The 22,967-nt window shown below is 48.4% G+C and overlaps 1 protein-coding gene across 1 annotated transcript; it reads left to right on the forward strand.

The window, feature by feature from the left end:
- Nucleotides 1-9,158: 9,158 nt before the first annotated feature.
- LOC111138983 (ciliogenesis associated TTC17 interacting protein) lies at nt 9,159-16,657 on the forward strand. The gene is made up of 10 exons (XM_022491079.1): nt 9,159-9,215; nt 10,649-10,772; nt 11,802-12,002; nt 12,325-12,380; nt 13,064-13,150; nt 13,342-13,509; nt 14,597-14,721; nt 15,772-15,848; nt 16,142-16,230; nt 16,427-16,657. Exons 1-10 carry the CDS (start codon nt 9,159-9,161, stop codon nt 16,655-16,657), a joined length of 1,215 nt encoding a protein of 404 aa, XP_022346787.1.
- The last annotated feature ends 6,310 nt before the right edge of the window (nt 16,658-22,967 follow it).

Here is a 22,967-nt window from a genome sequence, read left to right on the forward strand (position 1 = left end):
ATGAATAATTTAACTGGGGCTTGATCACTCCATGAGACCATCTTTATTGCTGGTTCCAGGCTGCTACCTGGGAGTTACTGAGCTCCAAGAGCCTTGGCCGGAAACAGTGCTGTAAATAATGTCCTTGCATGCCTGTGTGGGCTTGGTCGGAGTTACGACATGCTTGCCTCAGTGTCCCCCAAAGCGTGGGAGGCACAGGTGCACCTCCAGCCACAGGGGAGAGGACTAGCACTGAGGGGAGAAGGTCTTGGTCCTGGCCTCTCTTCAACACGTCTCTAACAGAGCCAGACTCCAGGTGGCACCTTAGTTGGTCAACTATCTTGAGTTAAACTTTAACACCCTGGTTTTGTTTTCATTGTATTTACCTTTGAGGTCAGTATCTTTTTCATAATTTATTATTTATTTTTGAGGGAGCACACAGGTGCATGCAGAGGGACAGGCAGACTCCCCGCTGAGCATGGAGCCCAATGTGGGGCTCAGTACCCCCACCCTGCGATCATGACCTGCTCTGGAATCCCAACAGTCAGAGACCCAACTGACTGAGTCATCCGGGCACCCCTGGGTTAATATTTTTGACACATGATAGCAGTGTTCTTTTTTCTTTTGTTTCCACAAAGTGATCGCAGTTTTCAATACATGAAAGTAATTAAGGATATTTATTGAAATAGGAATGAAGTAAAGGAGACCCTGGGCCCTGGCAGAACCCCCTTTTTTATTTGAGAGAAAGTATGAGCGGTTGGGGGTTGTGCAGAGGGAAAGGGAGAGAGAATTGCAAGCAGACTCCCCACTGAGTGCAGAGTCCAACCCTGGGCTCGATCCCACAACCCTGAGATCACAACCTTTGCCAAACTCGAGAACCAGCCTCTCATCTGACTGAGCCACTCAAGCTCCCCCATAGCAGAACTCTTTTTTTTTTTTTAAAGATTTTATTTATTTATTTGACAGATCACAAGTAGGCAGAGAGAGAGAGGAGACAGCAGGCTCCCCGCTGAGCAGAGAGCCCAATGTGGGGCTCGATCCCAGGACCCCGGGATCATGACCTGAGCTGAAGGCAGAGGCTCTAACCCACTGAGCCACCCAGGTGCCCCCATAGCAGAACTCTTAAAGGTCGCTTTGATATGACTGAAGACTGGGCAACACTGGCCTAATTCCACATTTCCTTGGGGCCAGACCAAGGCATAGTTTTCCCACCCCTAAGCACAATTCAGCCTACTCCTCACCCTAAGCAACGGACCTTGCCATGGGCCCCCAGATTAGGGCTGCACTTAGGGTGAGCATGGAGTAAGGAGCCATGGTCCTCACCTTCCAGAAGAAGGGCAGCTCTCCTTGCTCTCTTGCTCCAGGGTACTCCTATCTTGAATGGGCAAGTCCCAGGGCTAGGTCTCTTTGGGGATGCCCAGCTACAAGGGTCATTTGGCGATAGTTCTCTAGGGCTGGTGAAGCATTTTCCTAGAGCCTTAGGTGATCTGCCCACTGGGACATCGCCGTGAATGATGGCCCAGGCCTTCCGTGCTGCTGGCACTGACCAGCAACAACCAGGCCACCTGCCCTTTGCTTATAAGCCAGCAGGTGTCACTGGCCCTAGAGACTTGGGTTCCATTCCCAGCTCTTTCATGCAACATCCAAGTGACCTTGGGCAAATTTCACTTCTCTGACCAACATGTTCCTTCACCTTCCACGGAGATGACACCCTTGAATGTGTCAGGACATTTTCAGGTGCCAGTGACATACTCAACACTAAGGAGCTTAAACCAAGAGGAAAACTTACCAGCCGGTGAAATAAAGAAGTGGGAAATTATGTCCTGGTGAGTGCAGGCATTGCTGGATCCACGGATTCCAAGGGCAGTCTTATCATTGAGCTCAGCTTTCTTTTGCAGTGGTATCATTGTTCGTCAGGTGTTGCCCCTGCAGTGGAAAAGACCAAGTCTGCAAGTTCCAGGCTTACAGGATACTAGTTGGTTCATCGAGTCAAGCCGAACTTCCCCTCGTCCCAGGGGTTGAGTTTCATTGGTTCAGCTTGGGTCATGTGCCCAATCCTGAGCCAATCAGGAATTAGGGAATGGGCCCCTCTCACTGGCCAGGTTAGGTCACATGACCACACTTGGCAGGGCAGTGTCAGACCCAGCTGGAAGGTGCGCTGGGAGTGTAGAAAATGTCACCCAGAGTAGAGGGGGTCTGATACCAGAAGTGATGTAAGGTAACAAAATCATTGACAGTCACCAACAATTCCACTTATTAGAAGCTATTAGGAGAGTCCGATGAGCAAGGGCACATGAAGTCATTTTGGAAAATGCTACATCAGATTCCTAGGGCTATAATACATTATATAGAAGAAATGGAGGTAGATAGGTGGCCCCAAAGGTATTTGAATAATACCTCGTTTAAAAAATAACCAGCAAGCAGTTCATTTTTTCCTGAATCGCAGGCTGGCTGTCTCTAGGGTCAGGAAAGGAGAAGGGGAGGGAACACTAAGCAGGCAGCCATCAGCGCTCTGGGGAGGAACAGAGACCCAGGAAGTCACCATGTGATAGGGAGTAGCCCTCTGCCTACCTGTGCGTGCTGTGGGCGGTCTTAGTCCTCCAAGGCCCTGGCCACACAAGGAGACTTTGAAAGTGGGTAGGAACCTAACCCAGGTGGTCAGTAAACCCTAGGCAATGACACTTACTGAGTTCCTAACCAGAGGCAAAGCCCCACAAAGATGCAGAGAAAAACACCTGTCTTAGGGTTCTTCAGAGGAACAGAACCAACAGAAAGTGAGATGATAGATGATAGATAGGTAGGTAGACAGATAATAAGTGGGACAGGGTGGCAGGGAGAGGACTCGGAGAGGGACGGGTCTGGATAGGAACATAGGTTCTACCTCTGGTTGACCTTTGGTGATGCCAGACAGGCATCTCATGTCACCGAGCCTCGTTCTGGAACAACTGGGAGAACTAAGTGAGATGCGCAGTGCTGTTCAGTGAAGAACACCTCCCCCGCCCCACACTGTTACTAATAAACATAGGGCCAGTCCCTCAAGGACTATAGGACAAACTGAACACATGGATTCTGGAGAAAGCCCATCTGGGCTGGGGTCCATACTTCCTTTTTTTTTTTTTTTTAAAGATTTTATTTATTTATTAAAGAGAGAGCACGAGCCGCGGGGAGCAGCAAAAGGAGAGAGAGAAGCAGACTCCCCACTAAGCAGGGAGCCAGACCCAGCGGCTCCATCCCAGGACCACAGGATCATGACCTGAGCCAAAGGCAGACACTTAACCAACTGTGCCACCCAGGTGCCCCCACACTTTCCATTTATTAACTGGGTGAACTTGGGCAAGTTACTTAACCTTTCTGTGCCTCCGTCTCTCCTGCATCCACTGAGGGTGTGGCCAGCACTGCCTCGGAAGCTGATTGTGAGGACCTAGTGAGTTGATACCTGCAGAGCTGGGCACAGAGTGAGCCCCTCTTCACGTTAGTGGCTGTGGTTCCTTAGATGCTGATCCCCGTGACTCAGAGGATACAGGCTGTCCCTGTCATAGATTCAGAGAGGCCAACCTGCCCAAGACTGCCGCACAACTAGTAGGTCAACCTGCTACAGAGCGTCCCTCCACTGGGGAACCTCCACTAGGAGGCGCTAAGCGGGGGGGGGGGGGGGGGGGGGGGGGGGGGGGGGGGGGGGGGGGGAATGGTAGCAAGGGTCTGTGGCAGATCTCTTCCAGACGTTTAAAAATCGGCCGAACAAACTGAATGTTGATCCTTCTGTGAACCACATTGTCACATTTCTTTCTCTGCTAGCAGGAAACGGCCAGCACAAATGGGAAGAAATGGCCGGGGCGGGGGGATGAGAAAGTTGTGGACAGACTGGTGGGAACTCTGTGCAGCTCCAGGGGCCTGACCAAGGAGAGGGGAGGGGGGAGGAGGGAAACTCTAACCGGTAAAGGGCTTGGGGAACAAATCTGCCTTCAGGTCAGGAAGGGGGGTGCACAGTAGGGAGAGAACTACATGGGCACCCCTTCAAGAGCATCTAGACCATAACTGGCTTCTTTTTTTCCAACTTTGTCCTAATAAGCAAAAATATTTTTTCCAACTTTATGTCATTTACATATGAAAGCAACAGGGTTTGCTTTTGTAGATCTTATTTAAATCTCCTTTTATTAACAACCTTATTGATCTATCATGGACGTAACACCAAATTCATCCTTTTAAAGTGTACAATTCAGTGATTTTTAGTATATGCACTGTTTTGTGATCATCACAATCTAATTTAAATTTTTTTAAGATTTATTTATTGATTTGAGAGAGAGAGCACGCATGTGGGGGTGGGGAAGGAGGGGCAGAGGAGGAGAGAGAGAGAAACCCAAGCAGACTCTGTGCTGATCCAGGAGCCCCACATGGGGCTTTATCCCATGATCCTGAGAGCATGACCTGAGCCAAGAGTCAGTTGCTTAATCTACTGCGCCACCCAGGGGCCTCATAATCTAACTTTAGAACATTTTCATTTATCCCCAAAAGAACGACAGTGCCCCTTGGATGTCACTCCCTGCCTCTGCGGACCCACACCAGACAGCAACTGATGAGCTTTCTGTCCCCACAGGTTTATACAAATCACAAACATGGCATCAGACAATACGTGGTCTTTCGTGACCAGCTCCTCTCGCTCAGGCTGTTCTCAAGGTTCGTGTTCCAACACCTCTGCATACTTTACTCTTCTTATGGTTGAATAATATTGCATTGTGTGTATATACACCATATTTTGTTTATCCGTTAGTCAGTTGACAGGTGGGTTCTTTCCACTTTTTGGCTGTCATGAATAATGGTGCTATGAACATCTGTGTACGGGTTTTTGTGCCAACAGATGTTTTCAGCTCTCTTGGGTATAGACCTAGGAGTGGAATTGCTGAGTCATATAGTAACTCCACATTCAACTTTTTGAGGAACTAACAGTAGTAAAGTCGTTGTGAGTTTTCTTAATGCGGCTGACAGTTGCTTATGTGCAGAGAAAGGCTTCTTCAGAATGCACTGTGGCTTTTAAAAATTAACACTCAAAATAAAATTTAAAAAACAATTAAAATTAGGGGCACCTGCCTGGCTCAGTCGGCTAGGGCATGAGACCCTTGATCTTGAGGTCATGAGTTCAAGTCCCACATTGTGGGTAGAGCTTACAAAAAAAAAAAAAAAAAAAGAACCTAGTAAAAAACAAAATTTAAAAAACTAATACTCAGTTTCTTAAATTGCAAATTTTAAAACATAAGCATTTTAAAACTTTTAAGTTCAACTTATCAGTCCTATTTTCATCATAAATCCAGTAAATGTTAATAATAACTTTTAAGGGGACTTTGATTAATAATTGGTCCTCTTGGGGCGCCTGGGTGACTCAGTGGGTTAAAGCCTCTGCCTTCAGCTCAGGTCATGATCCCAGAGTCCTGGGCATCGGGCTCTCTGCTCAGCAGGGAGCCTGCTTCCTCCTCTCTCTCTGCCTGCCTCTCTGCCTACTTGTGATCTCTGTCAAATAAATAAATAAAATCTTTAAAAAAAATTGGTCCTCTTTTCAAAATTGCAGCTGCTCTCAGCAGTTTATGTTATATTTATTCATCCCAGATATTCTACTTCCTTTTTAAAGGGAACTGATTATTATATGTCAATTATATCTCATAAAGCTGGAAAAAATAAAGTAAAAAAAAAAGAATCCAGTTATCTTAAAAAAAGAGAAACCAGCCTCCCAAGTACTTTATTTGTAATCTAATAAAAATAAACATATAAATATAGTAAATTTGGGGGCACCTGGGTGGCTCAGTTCAGTGTCCAACTCTTGATATCAGCTCAGGTCTCAATCTTAGGGTCATGAGTTTGGGCCCCGCGTTGGACTCCATGTTGGGTGTGGAGCCTACTTATAAATACATACATATGGAACCCCCTGGGCGCCTGTGAGGTTAATGATGATAATAATAATAATAAATACATACATACAGCAAATTTAAGGTTTTTCATTTTATTTTATTTTTAAAATTTTAATGTTTTTAAAAAATGTTTTGGTTCTATTTACAATTCCAGTAAGAATTTTTTTCATTTTACTATTTTTTTATTAATTTCTTGTCAGCATAACAGAATTCATTGTTTATGCACCACACCCAGTGCTCCAAGCCATATGTGCCCTCCATAATACCCACCACCTGGATCCCCCAACCTCCCACCCCCTGCCCCTTCAAAACCCTCAGGTTGTTTTTCAGAGTCCATAGTCTCTCATGGTTCATCTCCCCATCCAATTTCCCTCAACTCCCTTCTGCTCTCCATCTCCCTATGTCCTCCATGTTATTTGTTATGCTCCACAAATAAGTGAAACCATATGATAATTGACTCTCTCTGCTTGACTTATTTCACTCAGCATAATCTCTTCCAGTCCCGTCCATATTGATACAAAAGTTGGGTATTCATCCTTTCTGAAGGAGGCATAGTACTCCATAGTGTATATGGACCACATTCGTCCATTGAAGGGCATCTTGGTTCTTTCCACATTGATGCTATGCCATTATAGCATCAATGGCGACTGTGGCCATTGCTGCTATAAACATTGGGGTACAGATGGCCCTTCTTTTCACTACATCTGTATCTTTGGGGTAAATACCCAGTAGTGCAATTGCAGGGTCATAGGGAAGCTCTATTTTTAATTTCTTAAGGAATCCCCACACTGTTCTCCAAAGTGGCTGCACCAACTTGCATTCCCATCCAGTAAGAATTTAACTTCAGAGTTCAGTCTAAATCAATTATTCAGCTGCCCAATGTATGTATGTATGTATGTATGTATGTATTTTTTTAAGAGTATTTATTTATTTATTTGACAGACAGAGATCACAAGTAGGCAGAGAGGCTGGCAGGGAGAGAGGAGGAAGCAGGCTCCCCACCAAGCAGAGAGCCTGATGCATGACCCGATCCCAGAACCCTGGGATCATGACCTGAGCTGAAGGCAGAGGCTTAACCCACTGAGCCACCCAGGTGCCCCCAATTTATTTATTTTTTAAAGTTTTTTTGTTTTTTTAAGTACTCTCTATACTCAATGTGAGGCTCGAACCCACAACCACCAAGCTCAAGAGTCCCACTCTCTATGACTGACCCAGCCAGGTGCCATTCAACTGCCTGATGTAAATTAGAATCTCAAGACTTGTCTTTTTTAATTTTTTTAAAGATTTTTTTATTTATTCATATGAAAGAGAGAGTGTGTGCAAGAGTATGAGCAAAGGGGGAGGGACAGAGAGAGAAGGAGAAGCAGGCTCCCCGCTGAGCAGGGAGCCCCATGTGGGGCTCGATCCTGGGACCCTAAGGTCATGACCTGAGCTGAAGTCAAACACTTAACTGACTGAGCCACCCACGTGCCCTCAAGACTTATCTTTTAAGCATCCTTCTATGCCAAATTATTTTAAAGGACTTGAAATACCAAGTAGGCACAATATGACACGGACAAAAATTAACATTGTTAGTTCAATTGTCTCAAGCAATTCTACACATAATTCTTTCTTTTTAGTCTATTTTTTTTATTTTTTTATAAGTACATAATGTATTATTAGCTCCAGGAATACAGGTCTGTGAATCGCCAGGTTTATACACTTCACAGCATTCACCATAGCACATACCCTCCCCATGTCCATAACCCCACCACCCTCTCCCTACCCACCTCCCCCCGACCCCCTTAGTTTGTTTTGTGACATTAAGAGTCTCTTATGGTTTGTCTCCCTCCTGATCCCATCTTGTTTCATTTATTCTTTTTTTTTTTAAGATTTTATTTATTTGACAGAGAGAGAGAGAGATCACAAGTAGGCAGAGAGGCAGGCAGAGAGAGAGAGAGGGAAGCAGGCTCCCTGCTGAGCAGAGAGCCTGATGTGGGGCTCGATCCCAGGACCCTGAGATCATGACCCGAGCCGAAGGCAGAGGCTTTAACCCACTGAGTCACCCAGGCGCCCCTTGTTTCATTTATTCTTTTCCTATACCCCAAACCCCCCACATTGCATCTCCACTTCCTCATATCAGGGAGATCATATGATAGTTGTCTTTCTCCGATTGACTTATTTCGCTCAGCATAATACCCTCTAGTTACATCCACATCATCGCAAATGGCAAGATTTCATTTCTTTTGATGGCTGCATAGTATTCCATTGTATATATATACCACATCTTCTTTATCCATTCATCTGTTGATGGACATCTAGGTTCTTTCCATAGTTTGGCTATTGTGGACTTTGCTGCTATAAACATTTGGGTGCATGTGTCCCTTTGGATCACTACGTTTTTATCTTTAGGGTAAGTACCCAGTAGTGCAATTGCTGGGTCATAAGGTAGCTCTATTTTCAGCTTTTTGAGGAACCTCCATGCTGTTTTCCAGAGTGGTTGCACTGGCTTGCATTCCCACCAACAGTGTAGGAGGGTTCCCCTTTCTCCGCATCCTCACCAGCATCTGTCGTTTCCTGACTTGTTAATTTTAGCCATTCTGACTGGTGTGAGGTGATATCTCATTGTGGTTTTGATTTGTATTTCCCTGATGCTGAGTGATGTGGAGCACTTTTTCATGTGTCTGTTGGCCATCTGGATGTCTTCTTTGCAGAAATGTCTGTTCATGTCCTCTGCCCGTTTCCTGATTGGATTATTTGTTCTTTGGGTGTTGAGTTTGCTAAGCTCTTTATAGATTTTGGATACTAGCCCTTTATCTGATATGTCGTTTGCAAATATCTTCTCCCATTCTGTCAGTTGTCTTTTGGTTTTGTTAACTGTTTCCTTTGCTTACACATAATTCTAAATCTTCCCGAAGTTGGTAATTACCTATTGAGAAGACATTGGAAGATTACCTTCCTGAGGACTATGGTGGGGGTCGGGGGTGGGTGGGCAACTCCTTTGGTGATGGAGGTTTTGGAGAAGATTTGTGTGTGTGATTCTTTCAGGCTGAGCCCCTTTTTGTAGCCACTATGATGCAGACTCAGACACTTACAAGGTGGGGACCAGATCGGCCACAACCTGGGGTCTGAGTCCTATCATAACTCAGTTTTCGTCTTTGTCACCAATCACTACCCGTTCTGTAGCACTTGTTTGGATTCAACCTATTGTCTATTTGCTGCTTCATTTTTCTTCGAATTCTCTCTAGGAGCCAGACTGGCTTGAGTCATGGCTCTGCCAATTACAGTTGCCCCTTGAACAACATGGCGGCTGGGCCCACCAACACTGCCCCTCCCTTTCGGACACGGTTGAAAATCTGGGCATGGGGCACCTGGCTGGTTCAGTGGGAGGAGCATGTGACTTGATCTCGGGGTCATGAGTTAGAGGCCCACATTGGGTGTAGATATTACTTAAATAAATAAACAAATTTAAAAAAAACCCTGAAATTTGTGTCTTAAAAAAAAAGGAAAAACTTTTTAAAAAAGAAAGAAAAGCTAAATATAACTTTGACTCTCTCCAAACTTAACTACTAATAGTCTACTATTGACCCAAAGTCTTACAGATAACATAAAATGTTGATTGACACATTTTGTACATTCTGTTATTATATATGGTGTTCTTCCAATAAAGTAAGTGAGAGAAAATGTTATTAAGAAGTCACAAGGAAAAGGGCTGCCTGGGTGGTTCAGTCGATTAAGCATCCACACTCTTGATTTCAGCTCAGGTCATGATCTCAGGGTGGTGGGATAGAGCTCTGTGTCTGCTTGAGATTCTCTCTCTCCCCCTCTCCTCCTGCCACTACCCCCCATCTAAATAAATAAAATCCTTAAGAAGAAGAAGGAAAAAGAAAACATTAGGAAGAGAAAACATATTTACATTACTGTACCATATTTACTGAAAAACATCCACATATGAGTGGACCCAGGCAGCTCAAACCCGTGCCGCCCAAGGATCAACTCTATCAGCCCTGTGACCTTGGGAAGACATTTAACCTCTCAGTGCCTCAGGTTTCTCAGCCATGAAGTGCAGGGGAAAAAAGGAACTGCTCAGAGGGTTGGTCTGAATATCGAATGAGATCACCTGTGTCCAACTCTCCAGAACAGCGCCAGGTCTCTGGTGAGCATAGCTTAAGGGTTTGCTGTGACTGTCGTTGTTGTCACCATCATTCTCACAGAGGGCACTATCCACGGGCATCTAAGTGGGGTCTACGTGTGTGAGGTCATGTCTGACTCAAGGTCACAGCTTCCAAGGTCATTTTTTTAAGTTTACTGTTATTATTATTTTTTAGTAATCTTTACACCCAACTTGGGGATTGAACTCGTGATCCCGAGATCAAGAGTCACATGCTCCTCCAACTGAGCCAGTCAGGCACTCCCTAAGGTGATTCTAATGACCCATGTCATCCCTCTGCCATGTCAAATGTTCCCTCTATAGGGCAATGCTTCAGGCATGGCCTGAGTTCCAAAGCCCACGGTTCCTACCATTGTGTCCAGGTCTGGGTGTTTTGTGAGATGTGTTGATGGCCCTTTAAGAGGCGGTAGCTGGCTTCCGGTTGCCATGGAGACAGCTGGACGCAGCCTGGGTAGCAGAAGGCAGCATGTCCTCTAAACTTCAATCCACAGGTGGGAAGAGGGCTGTTGGCACTGGAAATTGAACAGGCATCTTCTCCTCTTCTCCCCCACCATCCTCCTTGAGGTGGCCTTGGGGATTCTGCTTTGGGGACTCCTATCCCACCCCTGTCCCTCTCCCCAAGATTGCCATCTCAGCCTCTCCTCCCTCCCTAATCCCCAAAGCCAAGGACCACCAGCCCTCAGCTGAAGAGAGTCTGCCAGCCCCAAAGGCCAATGCTGAAGCCATCCACTTCCTCAGCACCCTCGGTGAGCCTGGACAGTGGGGGCAGTGGGGGCACAGATGTGGAGAGGAAGGAAGAGACAAGGCCCAGACCTGGCAATGTCTCTCTCAGCCTTGATTCCCCTGGGACTCAGAAAGGGTTCAAGGGTTATTGATTTTTTTTTTTTTTTTAAACACAGAAAGGTTTTTTTGTTTTGTTTTGATTTTTTGTGTGTGTGTTTTTTAAGATTTTTTTTATTTATTAGAGAGAGAGAGAGCATGAGCAGTGGGGAGAGGGAGAAGCAGGCTCCGCACTGAGCAGGGAGCCTGACATAGGCTCCATCCCAGGACCCTGGGATCATGACCTGAGCTGAAGGCAGATGCTTAACTGACTGAGCCACCCAGGTGCCCCAATAATTGTTTGTAAAGATTTATTTATTTGGGGCACCTGGGTGGTTCAGTCGTTAAACCTCTGACTCTTGCTTTCAGCTCAGGTTATGATCTCAGAGTCCTGAGCCCCATGTCAGGCTCCCTGCTCAGCCAGGGAGTCTGCTTGAGATTCTCTCTCTCCCTCTCCCTCTGCCCCTCCCCACCCAGCTCCTGGGCTCAGGCTTTCTCCCTCTCTCTCTCTAGAATAATAAATAAATAAATCTTAAAAAATAAATAAATAAAATAGAAGATTTATTTATTTATTTATTTGAGAGAGAACACAGAAGGAGAGGGAAAAGCAGACTCCCCGCTGAGCAGAGAGCCCGACATGGGGCTCCATCCCAGGATCCTGAGATCATGACCTGAGCCAAAGGCAGAGGCTTAACCCACTGAGCCACCAGGTGCCCCTATTTGTTGATAAATGTCAAGAGAAGACCCCAAGGACATGGGGACTCGGGGTGGTGGTGGGGTCTTCACCTGCTGTCTGTTGTACAGGCTAACGGAGGGAAGGCAGGAGCTGCCTGGGACCCAGGAGATGAGGAAGGGGTGGGTGGAGACGGTGGGGCCCTGCGGGTGGGGGGGTTCTGAGAGTTGAGACCCAGGAGCTGGGGCTTTATCTGTGCCCATGGGAACCTCCCCACCCCCAGAGCAGGAGGAGCTGCAGATGCTGCTGTTCTCTGAGACTCTGGCCATGGTCTCGGACACGGGGGAGCCTCAGGGAGAGCTGACCATTGAGGTGCAGAGACGGCAAAACAAAGACGAATTTGGTGTGATGTCACACTGCCTCTTCGTGCACGCCTTTAGCCATGGCTTCATGGACAAGATGCTCTGCGGAAACTCCCTCCTGGGTAGACTTGTTGCTGCCTGAGGCTTCACCTCCGTCCTTCCTCCCTCCCTCCCCCCTCCACCCCCATTCCTAGGACCTTCACTCAGAACCCACCCTGGACTTCACCTTGAGACCAGAAGGCAGCTAAGAGGGTGTGCAGGAGGTGGGGGTGACAGGGATGTTAATCATAGCTGCAGACTTACGACAAGAGCACCTCTTAGTTTCCCTGCAGTCACAGTCCCCCTGCGTCCTCCAGCCTGGGCCCCCACCCTCCCGCCCTACGGTCTCCCAGCCTGTCGCCTGTGATGAGGTCGTAGTGACGCAGCCTTCCTCTCCTGCCCCAGGCTACCTCTCATGGAAACTGCATGTCATGGAGCAACATAGTCAAGAGTTCATCAAGGTACCTCCTGGAGCCCCAAGCCTAGAGCCCAAACCAGGGAGAAAGAATGGAGACCCGGGGAGGGAGGGAGGGAGGGAGAGAAGAATGAGGGGACACAGCGGGATGTCACCCCCAGCTCTCTCCAAGTTACCCTGTAATCCTCATCACACTTGGAAACCAATCCATCTGGGGCAACAGGTTGCGTCTCACGACCTTCTAATACACGAACCCTGGGTCCAGTCCACCCAGGGGCTCCCCAGGCTGAGAGCCCAGTAGCTCCGTGAGGACCATTTGGGCCAGCCTTTCCCAGAGCCTGGCCTTTTCCAAGGGCCCGTCACCCCCTCACCTCCAAATTCTCCTGCTCTGTGCCTCCCACACCCAGCTGCAACCACTTCATTAACTTCTGGAACAGGACCAGTTTTACACGCTGGAAAGCGCTCGTGCCTAAGAACTTTCCCACAGAAACTATACCCCACTTTTAAAATCCATGTTCTGAAGGGCATTTGCTTTTTAACTTTCTATTACACCATCATATGCCTTCTGGTCTTGAACTTCGCTACAAAGCGAAGATTTTCTACCCAAATTTCCCTCAGTTTTCTCATTTCTAAAGGAGAACGGGGCAAGGCGACCTGTGGGGGTGCTGTTCATGTTCAATCGGGACCCAGGCCAGCTCCTGCTTCTCCCCTCCCTGCTCTGGCCCTTAGTTTCGCGTCCTCCCCATGGAGAGGAAGATGACTTTGGTGAAGCAGGATGACCAGCTGACCATGACCAGAAGTGTCAAGGAGGGGGAGGTAAGGCGAGAGACAGGTAAGGGCCGTTCCCCACATCCTCTTCGAAGCCAAGAGCAGGGGCCAGATTGTGTTAGGACGGGAGCCGGGCATGGAGACTCGGCAAGGACCCTATATGAGCCCAATACCTGGCTTTCCCGTCCTCCCCACCCCTTCCCAGATGGAAGTCCCTGACCCAGACTTTTCCTGAACAGGAAGTCAAGACCGAAGTGACTTTTATCCCAGGGAGCTCAACCACGGGCTTCATCTCTGAGGCTGCCAACCTGGTGTTGCTGAGGGTGATGGCCTGGCGGCAGACGGTGCCCAGCAACGCCCGTTTCCTGGCCTTGGACACGGAGGGCGAACTCTGCTACTCCACTTACGTGAGGGGTCTCCCTGGGTGGGGGACTTGGCCTTGGCAAAAGCCAGGAGGGGCACGGAGGTCGCCGAAGCAGGGGAAAAGACAGCTTCAGGGGAGGAAGAGCGGGTGGGCTGGGGCCCTGCCGGTGGGACTTCCAAGGGCAGGAGAAAGCAAGTCTTCACGTGTTCAAAGATCACGTGGGGGCAGGTGGCATGAAAAAGAGGAACCAAATCGGGGAGCAGTTGAGAAGCAATGCTTCTTGCCCAGAAGTCAGTCCAGGAAAAATAAACATAGCGGAGGGCTGCTTTTAAAAGACGTATTTTTTTAACATCAGGAAATGCACCATTTCCAACTGCATTTTTATTATGTCTCAGACCTGAAGGGTTCCTTTTTTTTTTTTTTTTTCTTTTTCTTTTCTTGTGGCTAAAACTTCATGATCGACATACCTAGGACTTTCTGCCACGTGCGATTTTAAAGCTATGCTGCTAAGCACACATTTTGGGGGCTGATTTGACCAACTTTGTAAATGACATTCCAGTCTTTTCTATCACAAACATGACAAACGGCAGTGTATTTGATACAAACAGGCCCATGTCACTTCCCCCACCTTCTCTGAAACACAGGTCCTGCATTAGCTCCTTTCCGCCCGTGTCCACAGCTGCTCCCGGCATTTTAAATTGTAACGACAACAGGGCGGCCTGCAGCAGGGGCCACAGATCTCAATCTAGCCCCCTCCTCAGAGCATCATGGACCCCTCCCTCAAAGAGCCTCCCCACGCTCCCTGACCCCACCTCCTCAGGCTCACACCTGTTGGATGATCTCATCCCGTAACTGAATCTGCCAACCAGGAGAACTTGGTCATCAAGATGATGAGGGGAGCGTAGGGCGAGTGCAGCATGGAACTGGCCTTCTACAAGGGGACCCCCACTTAACTTGGGGGTGCGATTCAAATCCTGTGGTGGCTGAGGGCCTGGACAGCCAAGGGTTGTTTGTCACTGATAAACAAGGAACGAAGCAGCAAGATGGAGAAGAGGGCCAGGGTGAGATTTGGGGGAGATGCTGGTGGGCATCCACCTCACCTCCCTCCCTCTTACCTTGGCTGCTGCCAGCAAGACCTGGGCTTCCAGAAGATCCAGGTGGACCGCCAGCAGGTAGAGGTGTTCATCGTGGAGCAGACCGTCCACTCAGTGAAAGGCATCCCCAATTCCTGCCAGTTCTATCTGCTGTCGGATGGGTGAGCTACTGACAGTGGGGGTTAGGGGGCAATGTGGAGCACAAACCTGGGAGCTGGATCCTGGGGGCGGGCATGGGGCCAAGGAAGACTACTGTCTCTGGGGACACGACCAGGAAGAGCGCCCCCCTGCTTTATCCACATCATTCATTCTTTTCCACATCATTCACACATTTACTCCTGATTCGTACCATGTCCAATCCGTGCCCAATAGGTATGCTTCCCTGATGCAGTCTCGCCCAAACCTCACCAAGGAGCCCTGAATGGCTGAGAAAGTCAATGCTAACCTCACAAGGCCTAAGGCATGGTAGCTAAAGCAGCTGCCACCGCTGGGTGTAATACCAAAAAGCACCAAGGTCTGAACAACGACACTGGGTAGAATCAATGTGCGTTGGGGGGAGAGAGGGACATCCTGGCACATTGCCAAGTTGTCACTAGCCCAGCACAGGAGCGAAATCATGAGAAAACTGGGGAGGGAGGGGGGGAAGAATTTGTTTCTTGAAATTTCCAAAGAGGTATTGATAGAATCATTACATTGGGAAAACAAATAATCGGAACATCGTTGGCTTCCCTTATTTTATAACTTAGCATGTTGTTTCGATTTGGGGGGTCACGAAGCAGCAGGCTCGTGAGGTTTTTTTCTTTTAAGATTTTATTTATTTGACAGAGAGAGAGATCACAAGTAGGCAGAGAGGCAGGCAGAGAAAGAGGGGGAAGCAGGCTCCCTGCTGAACAGAGAGCCCCATGCGGGGCTGGATCCCAGGACCCTGAGATCATGACCTGAGCCCAAGGCAGAGGCTTTAACCCACTGAGCCACCCAGGCGCCCGTGGTGAATGTTTTAGTGCACACCAGCACACATCTTCAAGCGCACAGACAAGACCCAGTTTGAAAAGCGGGTCCATTATCTGGGGACCTAGGAATGAACATGACCCTAGAACTCAGAGATAAGTGGTGTTGGGGAAGCAGCAGCAAAGGGAGGCCCCCAGAACCGCTGTCAGAGGGGTGGGCTGGTGTAGGAAGACTCCCACTCTCACACCTGCGTTGTATTCCAGGCACCTGGCCAAGAGAATCCAGGTGGGTTCCCCCGGGTACTGCCTGATCACCCAGATGCCTATCTTGAGGGAGAAGGGTGAGTGAAGCCGCTGGCTGGTGGAGACTTCACGGAGAGGTGGGGAAAACAGGAACCTTCCGGGATGCAGAGGCTGGACTGAGTAGAGACGGGGAAGTTTTGCCCTCCAGCCCCTGACTCCAAGGCAATTAGGGGAGGATCATTTTGCAAGGACCCCCTTCCAGCAACTCTGGCCATCTGAGCAGAACCCGGGGCTCCACCTGGGACTGCAATTTGAGTATTCTTGGGCATGCCCCTGTATCTGGGGAAGGTTCTGGCGTGAGAGAGTGCCGCCTTCCTCCCTCCGCACCCAGATGAGATTGAGCCTCGCCCCGTATTTGAGAAGAAGCCCCTGGTGTGGGAGGAGGATATGGAGCTCTACTCGAGGTTTGTGGACCGTAAGGTGAGGAGAGGCTGCAGCCAGCCTGGGGTCCCCATTCCCCCCTGCGCATGAATTCCACCATTACCGATGCCACTTTGTGCCTGCTTGAGAGGCACACCGGGACGGTTGGGGGGCCCTCCTTGGAGCGAAGGGAGCGGCGGAGGGGTGCTTCCGGGGCGCGGGGTCCCGGGTCCCGCTCAGGCTCGGTCCCCGCCAGGAGGAGCTCCGTCTCAGCCACAGCAGCTACCTGCGGCAGCACCCCGAGGCCCAGGCGCTCATCTCGGACTTCCTGCTCTTCCTGCTGCTGCGCCAGCCCGCAGACGTGGTCACCTTCGCCGCGGAGTACTTCGGCCCCTTCGCGAAGCGCCACCCCCCGACCCCCGCCTTGCGCTCCTCCCACCGGCCCAGCCCCTTCCGCTCGCTGGACCCCCGGGACCCCTTGCACTAGGCGGGGCGCGGCGGGCGGGGACCAGCCGGAAGTCGGGCCGTAGCCGGGGGCGCAGCGGGGAACCGGAGGGACTCACCCCGGAGGCGCGCCTTGCGAGCTGCGGGTTTTTTTGGGGGGGCAATAAATGGGCCCCATCCCCGCAGTTCCGCTGTGGGCGCGGGAACTTTCCCTGGCCAGAGTCTTGTGTCTTGGCTAAAAAGAGGAACTGTGAACAGAGTTTATCCAGCGAACTTCACGCTTCTTCCAAGATGCTATAATCAATACTCCCATTTTACGGGTAAGAAAAGAGAGGCGCGGGAAGGTTAGTTAGTTAGTTAGTTAGTTAGTTAGCGGGAGTCAAACCTGGACGTTGGATGCTAACGTTAGACTCTTAGTCCTTAGGTTTGTAGGGATAAAGGGGCAGGGCTTCTTGGTGCCCCGAAGCATAAACCAAATTACCCTTCTTCCCGCCCCCACCCCCCACAACCAAGAAAAAGAGCAGGGGCTGCTGGGGGATCCGGACCACCATGGGCCTCGCTCATCACCTCTGAAGCCTCCCAAGACATGTGGGCCGCCAGCTCTCACCTCCACCTCCTTTTCCACTGACAGGAACCCCCAAGCTGCTTTCAGGGTCCCCAGTTACTGGCTCCCTGAGAAAAAAGGATAGGCAGGGAATCATCGGCTCCAGTCTGGCCAATGGCTTGTTTCTGCCCAGGGCTGGCCACGGCTCATCTGCAAGTATCAGGCAAGCTTCTCCAGGACAGTTGGTAACGGGCGTGCAGGCCGCATCCCCCCACTTACCCACTCATGGGCCTGCCTCTTCCAGCTGAGGGAACCCCCCACTTCCCCGACCCCCCAACCTCTGCCCTGTGATGAGGGCAGCCATGACTGCAGTCTCGGGGCAACGAGGCTTCATGGAGAACTATGACTTGAATTAAGCCTTAAAGAATTTTTCTTAAATATCTTTTCTGTCCTCATCCCTTATTTCAAAAAGAATGCATGTTCATTAGAGGAAACTGAGAAAAGGGTGCTAAACCAAAAGAAGAAAGTGAATTCACCCCAGTTTCTCAGCCTAGAGGCAGCTCCTCTTAACATTTGGCAAATATGCTCTTTACTCTTTTTTTCTGATGCATAAAAGTGGCCCATGTTCCTTTAGCATTTACTCTGTGAAGTAGTTGTTTACTGTCTTAACATTACCATTTTTTATTATTGAAGTATAGTTGCGATACAATGTTATATTAGCTTTGTGTTCAGCACGTTCTTAAAATTCCTTTTTCTAAAGACAGTTTGACTTTAGGGGCGCCTGGGTGGCTCAGTGGGTTAAGCCTCTGCCTTCTGCTCAGGTCATGATCCCAGGGTCCTGGGATTGAGCCTCGCATGGGGCTCTCTGCTCAGCAGGGAGCCTATTTCCCCTTCTCTTTCTGCCTACTTGTGATCTCTCTCCCTGTCAAATAAATAAATAAAGTCTTTAAATAAATAAATAAGCAAAGCAAAGATTACTTTGCTTTAAAAAAAATAAAATAAAGACTGTCTGACTTTAAAGATTTTATTTATTTGCCAGAGAGAGAGAGAGAACAAGCACAAGCAGGGGGAGCAGCAGGCAGAGGGAGAAGCAGGTTTCCCGCTGAGCAGGGAGCCCCATATGGGACTCAATCCTAGGACTCTGGGATCACGACCTGAGCTGACGGCAGACGCTTAACGACTGAACCACCCAGGTGCCCCCACGTCAAGCACTTCTACATAGAGTGTTTAATCTGGTCTTTAAAACTCCAAGGGACTTTTTTTTTTTTAACAAAAATGAAATCATACAGTAATACATGCTCACTGACTGATAATTACATACTTAATTATATTCTTTAAAAGTTTCAAACTTTACAGATAAGGCTGGAAACTTCTGGCCCCAATTTCTTCATGTTTTGTAACCTTTTTCCTGCATTATAACTGGCTTTCTTTCATTTAGCAGTGTATTTTGAAAGAGTTCCATGACATTATACAGTCTTCTGTTTTTGATGACTCTACCATAATTTTTTAAAAGGTTTTTAAAATCCATTTTGAGAGAGAGAGAGAACACGAAGGGGGAAGGAGCAGAGGGAGAGGGAGAGAGAGAATCCTCAAGCAGATTCCACACTGAGTACAGAGCCCAATGTGGGACTCCATCCCAGGACCCTGAGATCATGACCTGAGCCGAAATCAACAGCCTATTGTTTAACTGACTGAGCCACCCCGGTACTCCAAATGGCTCTACCATAATTTAACCAATCTCTCCCCACTGCCTGCTTTTTGTCTTTGTTTTGGTGTAGGGGCTGGGGTTTGGCTACTATAAACAGTACTGCATTGAACATTTCTCTAGCAAAATCTTCACACAGATCAATAATTATTTACCGAAGGATACGTTCTGAGAGGTGTAATTGTTGAATTGATCTTAAGGCTTCTGTTTCACGTTCCCAAATTCTACATGGGTAGGATTTCTATTAAGGATCAGCTAAAGCACTCCAGGCAGAGAAAATGACCTGAGTAAAGAGTAAAAGTAGGAAAGTGCCATGTGTGATTACGGTCCATCACTACGGGCCACAGATCTTCCCGAAGTGATGAAAATGGTCTGTACGTGCCACATCCAATATGGTAGCCACTAGTCATATGTGGCCACTGAGTGCTGGAGATATGGTTCATATGACTGGGGAACTGGAGTCTTACTTCAATTTCAATTTGGCCACATGTGGCCAGTGGCTGCCATATTGGACAGCGACAGCTCTCGAACGTAAGGTGTCTCCATTCAACCTGACAGCTCATCAAATAGTGGGTCCCTTCCACGTGCCAGGGTCATTCTGGGCAGTGGGAAATCATCAGTGACAGGACAAAGTTCTTGTCCTCATGATGCTTACAGATTCCACAGGGAAAGAGAGAGTAAACACAAGAAGTCCTTTCATATGTGCAATTCGGACATTTGTGGAAAAAGTAAATAAAGCCAAGTCGTGGGTAGACAGTGACTCAGGGTTGGGGGCTTGACTTCAGAGAGGACCCTCCCAGCATCTCAGTTGAGCTGGGATCTGAACGAATGCCAAGGAGTCCAATCTGCGGAGAGCTGTGATGGGAAAAACATTCTAGGCAGAAGGAAGAGCAAGCAAGGACTCTTGAGCATGTTGCTGTCAGGCCAAGAAGGCTGGAGCACAACAGGGCGGGAGAGGCTGGAGTACCAGAATGCTTAGTCATCGTGATGCAGGCAGGGCTGGGTCACAGAGGGCCTCCCCACCCCGCGCCGGCCCCGCAAGTTCACTTCATGTGTGGAGAACTGAAACCAAAGCTGCTTGGCCCAGTGCACCCAGAACACTCTACAGAGATCTAGACAGTCATCTCCAGTGCCTGATGTTCTGCAAGAAGGAGGGCAGTGACATCTGACCCACTGAGATCCTTCCTCTGTTGAGCTCCCTTATATCCGGCGGCTTGCTGTGGGAGAGTATCAGGTCCAGGCCCTACCTGCATGGCACACAGCCAGCCTAGAAGAGAAGCGACATCAGTCAAGGGTCCCATGAATGAATGTATGAGTGCAGAACATGGCAAGTGCTAAGAAGGAAACGTATACACACAGCAGTGGAGGGTTAAGTGTGCACTTGACCTGGCGTGGGAGCCCCAGGAGACAGAGGGAAATGAACAACTATAATGAGAGCAAATGCTAGATGGCACTTATTATTTTAATCCCTCTACACATGGTAATTCATGTGATTCTCACAACACCCCTGTGAGGTCAGTTCTATTATTGTACCCATTTCACAGATGAGGGAAACGTTAAGGCCAAGACCATGCAACTGGTTAGTGGCAGAGCTAGGATTTAGACCCAGGGACTCTGCCTTGAGTACATGTGCCCATTCACTCTGATAAACAGATCAGATGTGGCTCTCTGGAGACCCATCCCGGAACAGAGACGAGGCGTTATCCTGCTTTACATATTTCCAAAGTAGGCTTGACTGTTCACTGTCTTTCTCCTTCCCTGAATACCCAGAAACTGCCCGTTCCCTACTGCACGCCCCCTGACAGCAGCCTCACTGCTGAGCTGCTTGGGAAGGGCACTGTGCCTCATGAGGGAGCACAGAGCCTGGACCTGGCGAAATCAAAGAAGGCTTCCTGGAAGAGGTCACACGGGAGCTGCATCCTGAAGGACAAAATGCTATTTGCCAGGCAAATGGTGTGGGGGACGTTTGAGGAGGAAGCAGCATGTGCAGAGTCCTAGAGGTGAGAGGGAGAGACCTTGCAAGGTTTTAGCTACTGCAAGAGGTTCAGGATGGGATGGTGGAGGTTCAGGGAACCCAAATGAAGTGCTGCCTACCCTCCGGAGACTGACAGAGCCCGGAAGTGGGACAGGCAAATGCCCACATGCCTGCCTGCCTGTGTGTTTTTCTTTCCTCCCACAAGAAGCCATAGGTGAGCAGATAGACTAAGAGCGATGCTACAGATAGATGGAGCCCCACAAGAAAAGTCTTACATTTAGGCGCTGTACAACAGACTCTCAGCCCAACGTTGGTGACGTCCTTGGAAGGTGCTGACATGGCCTCCTGAATCTCTATGCCACGCCTCCTGACCTTTGATTGAATCTGCTGTTCCCCACAAACCAGCATTTGTGATAAAACCTGTTCTTGTTCAGTTTGATGGTCTCCTCATTTTGTTTTATGATCTATTGCGTGGAATTGTCCCCCATTATTCCATCCTCACAAATTTCCCATGTTTGAGCTCTGCTGAATCCCAAGGCTTGGGTGGGCAAGTGTGGGCACCCAACCACCAGAGGCAGCAATGTCACTAGCAGAAAATGTGTCTGGGGTTCTAAAGGACTGACAGTGGCCGATGACATTTTGGAAACCCATTTACAAAAGCAACCAGCTGTGGAGTGCTAGATGCATTTCTTGGGCTTCACAAACACCCTTTGGGGTAAATGCTTCTATTATCCCCACTTTCCAGGTGAGGAAACTGAGGCCCTAGGAAATTCCTGAGTCACAGAGCTGGTAAAAGTAAGATCCAAGGGACACCTGGGTGGCTCAGTCAGTTAAGCCACTGCCTTCGGCTCAGGTCATGATCCCAGAGTCTTTGTCTCTCTGACAAATAAATAAATAAAAATCTTTAAAAAAATATTTTTTAAAAAGTAAGATTCAAACCCAGACCATTTTATTTATTTATTTAATTTTTTTTTTTAAGAGAGAGATCGAGAGTGCGACCGCAGGCAGACAAAATAGCAGGCAGAGGCAGAGGGAGAAGCAGGCTCCCTGCCAAGCAAGGAGCCCAATGTAGGACTCGATCCCAGAATCTTGGGATCATGACCTGAGCCGAAAGCAGCCACTCAACCAACTGAGCCACCCAGGAGTCCCGGTCACGTTTTTAAATCAATGTTATTGAAATATAATATTCATTCAATAAAACCCATCCTTTTCCTCCATTTTAAATACTGAAATAATTGCAGATTCATGCTTAACTGTAGGAAAAAAATTGAGAGAGACCTCAGGTACACATTGCCTACTCTCCCCAGTGCTAACATCTTGCAGACCTGTTACACAATGTTATAGCCAGGATTTTTTTCCACTTTTTGGTGGGTGGCAAAATGTATGTGAAATTTATCCATTTAACCATCTTTGGGTGTATTAATTCAGTGACATTCAGGATGTTCACACTGTTGTGCAACTATCACCACCATCTACTTCCGGAACACTATTATCGTACTAGAATAAACTCTAGACCCACTGAACAGTCAGTTCCCCTTCCCCCTTCCCCTAGATCCTGGAAACGATCCTACTACTTTCTGTTTCTATAAATTTGTCTATTCTGAGAAACTCATGGAAGTGGATATGCATGCAATATTTGTCCTTCGGTGTCTGGCTTATCTCACTTACCATAAAGTTTTCAAGACTCATCCATGTTATATCTGTATCAGACTTACATTCCTTTTTTTAGAAAGATTTATTTTTATTTACTTCTGAGAGAGTGGGGAAGGGGCAGAGAGAGAGAAGGAGAGAGAGAATCCCAAGCGGACTTCCTGCTGAGCAGGGAACCCAACCTGGGGCTCCGTCCCACAACCCTGAGGTTATGACCTGAGCTGAAACCAAGAGTCAGATGCTCAGCTGACTGAGCCACCCAGGAGCCCCCAGACTCTCATTCCTATTTGACGCTGAATAATAGTCCATTGTATGAATAGATCACGTATTGTTTATTTATCTCTTGATAAATATTTGGGCTGTTGCTGCCTTTTGGCTTTTGTGGAAAATGTTGCTATGAACGTGGGTGTCAAGTGTCTATTTAAATCCCTGCTTTCGATACAACCAGGATATTGACATTGACATAATCCACTCATCTT

This window comes from Enhydra lutris, unplaced genomic scaffold (genome assembly GCF_002288905.1).
Source record: "Enhydra lutris kenyoni isolate GAN:26980312 unplaced genomic scaffold, ASM228890v2 scaffoldscaffold1, whole genome shotgun sequence".
NCBI classification, from domain to species: domain Eukaryota; kingdom Metazoa; phylum Chordata; class Mammalia; order Carnivora; family Mustelidae; genus Enhydra; species Enhydra lutris.

Bases quoted from the DNA above. Each gene is read 5' to 3' on its own strand.
- LOC111138983 (XM_022491079.1), top strand. From the start codon at position 9,159: ATGGCGGCTGGGCCCACCAACACTGCCCCTCCCTTTCGGACACGGTTG. The intron at 9,216-10,648 runs GCATGGGGCACC...CCTCTCCCCAAG, and splicing joins GGACACGGTTGAAAATCTGG to ATTGCCATCTCAGCCTCTCC. The intron at 13,151-13,341 runs GTAAGGCGAGAG...TTTCCTGAACAG, and splicing joins GAAGTGTCAAGGAGGGGGAG to GAAGTCAAGACCGAAGTGAC.